General features: G+C 42.4%; 1 protein-coding gene across 1 annotated transcript in view; it reads left to right on the top strand.

Annotated features, from left to right (window-relative positions):
* Positions 1-12,141, top strand: part of LOC145343138 (uncharacterized) — a 193,809-nt gene that overhangs the window by 19,056 nt on the left and 162,612 nt on the right. Inside the window, exons 2-3 of the mRNA XM_080189082.1 lie at positions 1,124-1,281; positions 4,019-4,068. Of these exons, the coding sequence (XP_080045208.1) occupies positions 1,174-1,281; positions 4,019-4,068 (158 nt within the window). The 5' untranslated portion in view covers positions 1,124-1,173. The remainder of the gene's footprint in view (positions 1-1,123; positions 1,282-4,018; positions 4,069-12,141) is intronic.

Genomic DNA, 12,141 nt, shown 5'->3' with positions numbered 1-12,141 from the left:
GTCTTTCAACGTTTAGACTCTACAGAAAATCTAAGACCAAGATACTGCATGTTTACTTCTGTGATGTGTTATGACTGCAACTGTTGTTAATGCTGAAAAAAATCTCAACTTCTCATTTTGTTACCCTGGAACACACAGGCGCAGCTTTACCTGTATATACACAGAATATATACTAAACATAAAAATGTGCACACATCATCATAGGTGACAACACCATTAAAAAATGTCTTTTTAGAAATGACAACTGAAACTTAATTTTGTGCTACAAATTGCAACAAAGTAGAGCATGTCCCATAATGTCAGCCCAAGTCTCACTCCAAATTGGGCTTCAATTCCATAAAAACCAGATATCAGTCGGGTGCTTGATGCAGCTCATTGGTTTAGGCCTTTACAAAATTGGATTGCAACCTTTTCATGTCCCTAGTTGGCTGACATTACTATGACCAGATAAATTCTCCATTCCATGAGTTTAACATTTTACTTTCTTACTGAAGAAAGCTGAATCAATTTTTTTTCTTTGCACACAAATTCATAAAGCCTGCTTTTGAGGAGTAAAAATCCCGAGATCAGGAAAAATAATTCACTTTTACATTGGTGCAGATGTTGGCTGGATTTTTTTCACATTCCGCAGAGTGTTTGCTGCCTGAAAGGAATCCCATTTTAGATCCGACGCCTGATTCAATGAGCTGTCTGGATTTTCGCCAAGGGTCGGTGGGCTGGGTGAATCCCAGTCACCTAAGGCTGCACATTGCGATTATGACGATTATGTAGACTATATAAATATGACAATTATTTTAAAATGGTTAAGTGTCTTTGTTATAGTTTTATCTTTGCAGTTCAATGTTATTTTTAATATTAAAATGATAAGCATCTTCAAATTATTCATTTCTGAAATAGATTTAAAAAAGGCATTGACTGATTAGAATAGTTAATGTCACAGTATATAGTAGATTTATTTTTTCAGTAACTGACAGATATGGATGTGTAGACTATTTCAAACGGCTTTCAAAAATGTGCTACAAATCAGTTTAGTAATATTGCTTATGCTGGATTGCATGCCAATCATGTCTACTAACATTGTGTATGTAGTATCAATTTTAAAATGTATATTTTGAAAATATAGTTTAGGTTGGGACAAGTTCACTCAAGTATCTTCCAGATAGCGGTCTTTCCATGAATAATTGCCACGGTTCATCATTCTTGAATTTTGAAGAGCAATGCTGTAATAGCCAAATGCAACTACAGTCTGGAAAACCTACAATGGCAGACATTGATTTACAGGTATTCTGACTTTTCATGTTTCTTGACAAAAGAAAAATGAAAGAAATCACATCGTCTTCATATTTTTGTGAAAATAAATTACATTTCAAATCATCGTAGATGGAATTAGAAGCTCTCCTGACCCAAGATATAGTGGATAAATTAGGACATGGAAACACCTATATTTATTCACCATATTTATTAACAACTTAGATGATGGGATAGAAAGCCACATATTCAAATTTTCCAGTGACACAGATAAACAACATTGTAATCTTTGCAGGTGAAAGCATGAAATTACAAAGATACTGCTGGATTAAGTGAATGGGCAAAAACTGGCAAATGGATTTCAATGTATGCAAATGTGAGATTATTCATTCTGTATCTAAAATGAAGAAAATAGAATACTCCTAAGTGATGAAAAACTATAAATGGCTGGGGATTAAAGTACATGAAAATGTACAAAAATAATGAAAAAAGTTATACAACATGAAATGCTGGGTTTTATATCTAGAAGACTAGAACACAAAGGGGTAGAAGTCATACTTGAGCAATACAAAGGCCTGGTTAGACCTTACTGGCATACTGTCAGTGCTTCTAGGCACCACACCTTAGAAAGGATATAAGGCTTTTATGAGACTGCAGCATAGATATATCAGAATAATACCTGGAGTCCAAGAGTTAATTGATGAGGGTAGACTAGAATTGTTTTCAAAAATTTTCTAAACTCTACAGCTACATATCAATGTAGCAACTGGGGATATACCACACAGGAGAACACCACTACAGTCCAAGTCACTCATCATCCTGACTTGGAGATGTATCGCAATTCCTTTACTGATGCTTGGTTAAAACCCTAGAACTCCATCCCTAACAGCACTGTGTATATACCTACACCATATGAACAAAACCATTTCAAGAAGGCAGCACACCACCACCTTCTTTCTGAAGGCAGTTAAGGATGGCAATAAATGCTGACCCAGCCAGTGATGCCCACACCCATGAATGAAAAAAAGAAACCCACAGGAGGCAAAGAGACCGTACACCAGCAATGTTCCCTTTAAGATGGCACACGCACAGCTGCTGCACAGCAATCTTAAAGCAGTGCAATGAGTCTCCTGTGCACAGCACCAGGAATTAAAGGGAATATTGAGTGCATTGCCTGGAATGTAGATGTTTTGGGGCGATTTGATCAAATTTCAGGGAACAAATAGAGTAGTTAGAAATAAACTATCTCTACTGGTTGAGCCATCTGGGACTGGGTGCATAATTAAAAAATGGATCCAGACCTTTTAATAAAATTTGCAAGTGCCTCTGCACACACAAAATATGATAGAAGTTTGGAATTCTCAAAATTCTTGATGCTAGATCAATTGTAAATTTTATATCTGAGATTAATAGATATTTATTATCTAAAAGTATTAAAGGGAATGGGCAAAGGTAGGTACATTGACTTAAGCCATTGAATGACCATGATTTTCAGGAATAGTGGAATAGGCTCAAGGGTCTAAACAGCCTGCACCTATTTCTATGTTTTTATCTTGTTTGTCATTCAACGAGATTGAATTTCAAACCAGGGGTGGGTTTCTCTCAAAAAGATTCTTAGTGTCGAATCCACCTCAAAACTGGAATAAATCCTGCTGGTTTTTTCAGTGGGATTTTCAAAATGAACTTCCCACACGCTGCATTGCAGAGTGCACTAGCATAAATATCATTAAAAATCGGGGGTAAGGCCTATTCCCGTTGGAGAGCCAGCAGCATAGTGCTGAGTGGGCCACTACACATGCGTCGATCTCAGTGCTGACAGATCAGCACATGTGCAATAACCCTGCACTGCTGACCCCCCACAACCCCATATAACTGGTCGTGCGACCCCTCCCCTCCCCCCCCCCACTATATTACCACCATTTTGAGTGCTGGCCATCCCCTAAATTTGTCAGAGCCAGCCTTGACTCGCACTACCTCTTCCCCCCCCCCCCCCCCCCTGTGGCTGGCCCGCATTGATCACTGGCGCGCCTCTCTCTGCCACCACTAAGTGCAGAATGCCAGCAGGGCCCCCCCCCCCCCCCCCCCCCCCCCCCCCACTCACACACAGAGGCCCTGATGCCCAGTGAGCAGTGCCAAGTGGACAGCAGTGCCTCTTGGGCAGTGTCAGAGGGCCAAGCTGGCAATGCCAAGGGGCACCTCCACTTATCCCTCGACTTCCTGGGGGACCTCCATACCCACCCCCCCCCCCTCACTTCAGCGGGGTTGGGCTGCTAACTCCCCACAAGTGTGGGAGGCTATTATAAACCCCCAAGGAGTCAAACACGGAGGGGGTGGGGGGTGGCAGTGGGGTGGTGGTCTAGCATGCCCAGAGGCTTCAGTCCCAGGCCTGCCAGTGAGATTAAGATAATCGTTTAAATAATTTATGCAGCTTCATGTTGATCACGGACCGGACACCACCATAAATCTGGTGGTTGGAGACTCATGGATGCTGTGGTGCCCAACGGGGAGCCCGCTACATAGCTTCCGCTTGAGTCTCCCAGCCTGCTGTGTTGCTAAAGCAGTGCTGCAGGCTGGGAGAATCACACCTTACTTGTTCCCCTGCATCATGCCCAATTAAATGCTTTAAGTTTGCTTTGTTCGTGCCACCCTTGTGGGAAATGCTGTATCTTGTTAAAACTAAACATTAAAAAAGGACATTTGAAACACTGGTGATTGATATATTCATCTATAATATTTCATGTTGAGATAAAGCTTTAATTCTGTCCACTAGAAACTGAAAGCAGAGAACAAACAGTTGAAATATGAGCTGGAAAATTTAAGGTGAGTTCTTTTGATTGGCATTTGATTTGCTATGTACACTGGTTGTTTCAATTTAAACTTTTTCAAAAAAGTCAGATTTTGCATGTTTAGGTTTCTTGCATTTTCCTCTAGAACTGCAGAAATTAGGTGGCTGAGCATATGCTGTTTGAGTTGATAGCCTGTCTATCCCTTCTTTCATGAGATGGCAATGAAGAATGCAGTTAATCCATTGTGCTTGTGTTGGCTCTGGAAAAAAGCAACCCAATTAGCTTCATTTGCTGTCCTATTTGCTTCAAGAAGATGACCATCATCTCGGTACCTAAGAAAAACCAAGCAGCATGCCTTAATGACTATTGCCTGGTGGCTCTGATATCCATCATTATGAAGTGCTTCGAAAGACTAATAATGGCACAAATCAATTCCAGTGTCCCGAACTACCTGAATCTACTACAGTTTGCCTACTGCCACAACAGATCCATAGCAGACGCCAACTCCCTGGCCCTGCACTCAACCTTGGAACACCTAGATAACAAGAACACCTATGTCAGACTCCTATTTATTGACTACAACTCCGCCTTCAACACCATTTATTCCCACAAAACTCATTTCCAAACTCCATGCATGGGCCTCAGCACCTCCCTCTGCGACTGGATCCCAAACTTCCTAACTCACAGGCAACAATCAGTAAGGATAGGCAACAATACCTCCTCCACAATCACCCTCAACACCAGTGCGCCACAAGGCTATGTTCTCAGCTCCCTACTATACTCCATATACACTTATGACTGTGTGGCCAAATTCCCCTTCACCATAATGAGTCAGATCTCAAACAGAGTACAGGAATGAGATAGAGGATCTGGTGAACTGGTGCGGCAATAATAATCTCTCCCTCAATGTCAACAAAACGAAGGAGATTGTCATTGACTTCAGGAAGCATAAAGGGGTTCATGCCCCTGTCCACATCAATGGGGACGAAGTAGGAAGGGTCGAGAGCTTCAAGTTTTTAGGTGTCCAGATCACCAACAATTTGTCCTGGTCCTCCCCACGCCACCGCTATAGTTAAGAAAGCCCACCAACACCTCTACTTTCTCAGAAGACTTGAGGAAATTTGGCATGTCAGCTACGACTCTCGCCAACTTTTCCTAGATGCAACATAGAAAGTATTCTTTCTGGTTGTAACAGAGCTTGGCATGGCTCCTGCTTTGCCCAAGACCGCAAGGAACTTCAAAAGGTTGTGAATGTAGCCCAATCCATCATGCAAACCTGCCTCCCATCCATTGACTCTGTCTACACTTCCCTCTGCCTCAGTAAAGCAGCCAGCATAATTAAGGACTTCATGCACCCTGGACATTCTGTCTTCCACCTTCTTCCGTTGGGGAAAAAGATAAAAGTCTGAGGTCGCGTACCAATCGATTCACAAACAGCTTCTTCCCTGCTTCTGTCAGACTTTTGAATGAATTTACCTTGCATTAAATTGATTTTTCTCTACACCCTAGCTATGACTGTAACACTACATTCTGCAGTCTCGTTTCCTTTTCTATGAATGGTATGCTTGTCTGTATAGGGTGCAAGAAACAATAATTTTCACTGTATGTTAATACATGTGACAATAATAAATCCAATCACATCATTCAGTATAGGCGCGCAGAGTGTTATTTCTTCAAGTTATTATCAAATTGCCTTTTCAAAGTTATTATTGAATTAGCTTTCAACACTCTGTGGTGGTCTGTAGTCCAAAGGTGTGTGGTTTAGGTGGATTGGTCTTGCTAAATCACCCTTTAGTGTCCCAAGATGTGTAGGTTAGATAGATTAGCCATGGTGAATGTATGGCAGGGGAGAGGGCTGGGTAAGACACTGTGCCAGAGAGTCAGTGCAGATTCGATGGGCCAAATGACCTGCACTGTAGGGATTCTATGATTATATCCAAATCTGTTTCAATCTTTTGTACCTATATCTGTCCTCCATCTCATTCATTCCAGGCAGGATAATCCCAGCTCCTCCGACCCAACCTTGAATCTAAAATGCCTCATCTCTGGAACAATTCTGGTCAATCTCCTTTGCAGGAGGACCCCGTCAAGGATCCCCCTGCCTCCCTAAAATGCAATGGTTGTAACTGGATGCAATATTCTGCTTTTCTTTATTCACCCTATCATAATGCATCACTTCTCCCGGGTTAAATGGCAGCTGCATGTGTCTTCCCATATGTTTATTACTATCCTCCCCCATTGTTAACTATATTTTGGGTTTTGAGTCATCCAAGTTTTGTGCCATTTGCAAACTTTGCAATTATGTCCTGTTTGCACATGTAAATTATTAATATATATCAAAAAGAGAATAGATTGTAATACCAATCCTTAGGCAGCACACTTGTATACTTCCATCCAGTCTGATAAATAGACATTCACTGCTATCATTTAACATCATTTAGTGATTTTCTCAGTAACAAAGAGATTTTGTGCTAAATTGAGCAAGTGGCCACTTGAATAAGGCCTTTGACCAGGTCCCTCATGGCAGACTGCAGAAGATAAAGTCACATGGGATCAGAGGTGAGCTAGCAAGGTGGATACAAAACAGGCTTGGTCAAAGAAGACAGAGGGTAGCTGCGGAAGGGTGTGTTTCTGAATGGAGGGCTGTGACAAGTAGTGTTCCTCAGGGATCAGTACTTTGACCTTTTGCTGTTTGTATATGTGATTTGGAGGAAAATGTAATTGGATTGATTAGTAAGTTTGCAGACGACACAAAGGTTGGTGGATTTGCGGATAGCGATGAGGACCATCAGAAGATACAGCAGGATATTGATCAGTTGGAGACTTGGGCGGAGAGGTGGCAAATGGAGTTTAATCCGGACAAATGTGAGCTAATGTACTTTGGAAGGTCTAATACAGATAGGAAAAATACAGTAAATGGCAGAGCCCTTAGGAGTAATGATAGGTAGAGGGCTCTGGCTGTACAGGTACACAGGTCACAGGGTGGCACTGCAAGGGGAAAAGGTAGTCAAGAAGGCACATGGCATGGTAACCTTCATCGGCCAGGGTATTGAGTTTAAAAATTGGCAAGTCATGTTGCAGCTTTATAGAACCTTAGTTAGGCTGCACTTAGAATATGGTGTTCAATTCTGGCTGCCACACTACCAGAAGGATGTGGAGGCTTTGGAGAGGGTATGGAGGGCGTTAGCTACGAGGAGAGATTGACGAAACTTGGTTTGTTCTCACTGGAACGATGGGGGTTGAGGGGAGACCTGATAGAAGTCTACAAGATTATGAGAAATATGGACAGAGTGGATAGTCAGAAGCTTTTCCCAGGTGGAAGAGTCAATTACTAGGGGGCATAGGTTTAAGGTGCGAGGAGCAAGGTTTAAAGGAGATGTATGAGGCAAATTTTGTCGTGAGAGTGGTGGGTACCTGGAACTCATTGCCAGAGGAGGTAGTGGAAGGGATACGGTAGTGAGTTTTATGGGGCGTTTTGACAAGTACATGAATAGGATGGGAATAGAGGGATATGGTCCCTGGAAGGGTAGGGGGTTTTAGTTAAATTGGGCAGCATGGACAGTGCATGTTTGGAGGGCTGAAGAGCCTGATCCTATGCTGTAATTTTCTTTGTTCTTTGAATATCTTATATAAACTGATTTTTCAGCCAAAAAAAAGTTTTTTTTTTGTTATTTTAGTTTCTAGTATTATTATTATAAATTGACAAATATTTAATGAAATTATCTAGTTATCAATGGGCAGTTTGTCTTCTTACTCTTTTCTTTCCAAGTATGAAACAACTATGTATTATTTATGGCTTCCTTTGTGCCATCATGACAATACTTTAAGAACATAAGAACATACATAAGAAATAGGAGCAGGAGTAGGCCATCTAGGCCATCTAGCCCATCTAGCCCTTCGAGCCTGCCCCGCCATTCAATAAGATCATGGCTGATCTGTCGTGGCTCAGTTCCACGTTCCCGCCCTCTCCCCATAACCCTTAATCCCCTCTCTTATCAAAAACCCATCAACCCGCGTCTTAAAAATATTTAGCGAGGTAGCCTCCACCACTTCAACGGGCAGAGAATTCCAGAGATTCACCACCCTTTGAGTGAAGAAGTTCCTCCTCAACTCCGTTCTAAACCGCCCCCCCTTTATCTTGAAGCTGTGCCCCCTAGTCCTACTATCCTTTGAGCAGGAAGAGTCTCTCCACCTCTATCCTATCCATCCCATTCATCATCTTATACGTCTCAATGAGATCTCCCCTCATTCTTCTAAACTCTAACGAGTACAAGCCTAGTTTATTCAGCCTTTCCTCATAGCTCAACCCCCTCAACTCCAGCATCAGCCTAGTAAACCTCCTCTGCACTCCCTCCAAGGCCAAAATATCCTTGCGTAAGTACGGCACCCAAAACTGCACACAGTACTCCAGCTGCGGCCTCACCAATGCCCTATACAGCCGCAGCAAGACCTCCCTACTTTTATATTCAATCCCATTCGCCTTCCTGACCACCTGCTGCACCTGCAGGCTGGGTTTTTGTGACTCATGCACAAGGACCCCAAGGTCCCTCTGCACCGTCGCCTGCTGCAGTTTTTCGCCACGTAAGTAATAATCCTTCCTACCATTATTCCTACCAAAGTGGACCACCTTGCACTTGCCAACATTAAATTCCATTTGCCATTTCCTGGCCCATTCGCCCAGCTTATCTAGATCCTTCTGTAGACTCTCCACACACCCCGCACAATTTGCCGTTCCACCAATCTTGGTGTCATCAGCAAATTTCGACACCCTACACTCGGTTCCCTCCTCCAGATCATCTATATAAATGGTAAAAAGCTGAGGCCCCAGCACTGACCCCTGGGGCACTCCACTAGTCACCATCCGCCAATCCGAATAGCACCCATTGACCCCCACTCTCTGCCTCCTATTTGACAACCAATCCTCTATCCACGCTAACACCCTACCCCCAACTCCATGTCCCCTGACCTTCTGCAATAACCTCTTGTGAGGTACCTTGTCAAACGCCTTCTGAAAATCCAGAAAGACCACATCCACCGGCTCTCCTCTATCCACCGCCTAGACACATCCTCATATAAATAATAAAAGACAATGGTAAGGCCCATTTCTAGCATCATGTTGACATGTTTATTCAGTATGTGTAGTATTATTAGTGTTTTACTGCATAAACTGAGTTAAATCAGGATACACAGTGGTATACCGGAATCAATACTTTACAATGGCCCCAGTCTTGTCTGAAGTCCCACCTCCAGATCTGCACTGGAAAGCAAAACTGTTGGAAGCATTAGCTGCATTAAAACCAATCTAGAATTGCCAATTCATGAAGATCTTCAGAACCTACTGAAGATGCAACTCAAATCAAGCAAACCTTTGTGGAGCTCTGTGGATGCTGAGTGTTGCAGGTTTTGACAAAAAGGACAATTGGTGCAATTGCTGGACTGACAACATTATCAGCAATAAAGATCAAAGGAGTGATCTGACAGTATAGCCTCCAGAATTTGACCTCTCTTGAAAAAGTTTATATATTTAACAGGATCTGCATTATCCAATAAAGGATATTGCACCTCATCTGCAAATGGATTTTCAAGGACATCTTAGCATTTGAATGTGGTCTGAATGAATGTGACCTACAAAAATTTACTGGGATATTCAAGGCAATCCACCCAGAAACATAGCTGCGATTGATCCAGGCAATGGGAGAGTTTTCCATCATGCTCCTGAGATGTACCTTGTAGACGGTGAATAAGCTTTGGGGTGTCAAGAAGTGAGTTACGTACTGCAGGATTCCTGGCTTCTGGCTTGCTCTTTTAACCACAGTATTTATATGGTTGGTCCAGTTCAGTTTCTGGTCAATAGTAACCCTCAATGTTGATTGTAGGGGATTCTGTGATCGTAATAACATTGAATATCAAGGGGTGATGGTTAGATTCTCTCTTGTTGGAGATGTTCATCACCATGCACTTGTGTGACATGGAAGTTTCTCACCATACCAAGCCTGGATATTGTCCAGGTCTTGCTGCATTTTGGACATGAACGACTTCAGTATGTGAGGATTTGCAAATGGTGCTGAATGTGTAAAATTATCAATGATTTGTTTGAATGGCAGAGCAGGGTCAATGAGTTGAATGACTTACTCCTCCTATTTTCTAAGTTCCAATGACAGATTGGACAGTTTCTGATTGGCCTTGTGTTGCTATTATGAAGCACCACTGAATGTGGGCAACATTGAGGAATAGTGAGTGGGCAGGATTGAGGAATAGTGGGAAATTTTCAAAATTAAGGAGAGTGTAGAGGTCATCATTGGATGTAGGAGAGAAACTAACAAAGAATGATGGATCATTGACCTAACATAGGAGTTGATTGATGAAAGGAAACTAGTAAAGATGAGGGGACAATGAGAAGTACAGAAGATTGGATGAAGCCGTGAAGAGGAGCTACAGGCGTACCAAATGAGGATGGATAGAGTTAAAAGACAAGGAGGTTCCAAAAACAGCAAATGAAAATACTCTGAGATATCTTACAGGGTTTTAAGGGAGTTGACTGGTGCAAGAAGCAAGATCACTATACCAATCAGCAGCAAGGACAGTTGAGCACTTTTAATTTGATGAGGAGCAGGAGGCGAATGGACAGAAAACGTTAAGGAGTTCCTTAACCAACCCAACCTCAGTTTCACATCCAAATTTGATGACAATCACACCTCAGTTGCTGAATTTCAATCTGGGAGAAATGACCAGAGGGCCAAAGGGCCATCAAAAGCTTGAAGAACAACATGATACCTGGGATTGATGAGATACTAACAGAGCTGTTGAAACATGCAAGGACATCACAGCAAATCGGGACTGTGGAGGGAGACAAAATTATCAAGCTGCCAAAGAAAAGGAACCTCAGTGACTAACAGCTGAAAGGGCATAGCATTGCTGTCATTACCTGGCAAGGTTCTCAGCACTATACCCCTCAACAGATTAAAAGCAGAGGTAGGCCATACCTTTCCTAAAGAATAGGGTGATTTCTGGGGTGGCTGACTATTTAATAAGCAGATCTTTACATTCAGGAAATCATAGTGCTGAATCTAGAATATCAGAAGCCATTTGTTACCAACTTAATTGATTTCAAGAAGGCTTTTAATAGCATCCATGAACAGCCACTCCAGTACATTGCAAGAAAGTATGGCCCCTGGAGTAATATATTAACATCTGCTAAGCCTTACACTGTGACAGCACCTGCTGCATCAAGACAAGTATGGGCTACACTGACTACTTCAGCATCATCACAGGAGTACAGCAAGACTTCATACACTCTCCATTCCTTTTCCACTTCTTCACTCATCATGAAGAAGGCAATGATGGGTGCAGACTTTGGCATCCTGAGGCACCAAAACATGACCGCTAGTCTTGAGAGTAGCAATGCCAAGATTGGTTTAAGCATTAGCTGTGTGATGTCAAAGTTAATGATGACTGGATGGCAACAAGGCCCTCCCATTAACATCAGACAACAGAACATCAAGGATGTCAACCGTTTCCCCTACCTCCAGAAGGTTCATGTTCAGAAAGGCTAAGGTAAGTTTGACATCTTTCACTAGCACTACCTACATAAGATTCTGTGTGTCACATAAAGAGCATCAGAAAAGAAGTACTACAGAAGACTGGTTAGAGGTGTCTGCTGTTCTTCTTGATAGAGACACACACTGGAGCTGACAGAACATATCTTCTGCCTGCTAGAGTGACAGTAGAATGGACACCATCATCCATACTTAGGGCTGGCCAAAGGAGACCTGGTGTAGTATATCCATTTGGGCTGGAATGAAAGAAATTTTGATGAACTGGGGCAAGTGGTGGAGTCTTGCTACCTGTTATTCCACTGGAAGAGCTAAGTCTAAGTTCTCCAGCAAAAATATACAATCATGACAGGTTGCCTATCCAGATAAGGCAGGATGGCTGGCATGTACTAACAACCCTCCCTCCCTCCCTGATGGTTTTGAGTAGGATCTTCCATTAGTCCTTTCCACTGTCTACTGCAATGATCTTCCCTCAAGGCATTATACCCTTTCTCAGGAGTACTTATCTGGATGGATTGTTAACAAGATCTTTTTGGTCTTTTAAAGATTTACTT

The sequence above is a fragment of the Carcharhinus amblyrhynchos genome, chromosome 5 (assembly GCF_965287045.1).
Source record: "Carcharhinus amblyrhynchos chromosome 5, sCarAmb.v2.hapA, whole genome shotgun sequence".
In the NCBI taxonomy this organism is placed as follows: domain Eukaryota; kingdom Metazoa; phylum Chordata; class Chondrichthyes; order Carcharhiniformes; family Carcharhinidae; genus Carcharhinus; species Carcharhinus amblyrhynchos.
This window is presented reverse-complemented; position numbering and strand designations above follow the sequence as displayed.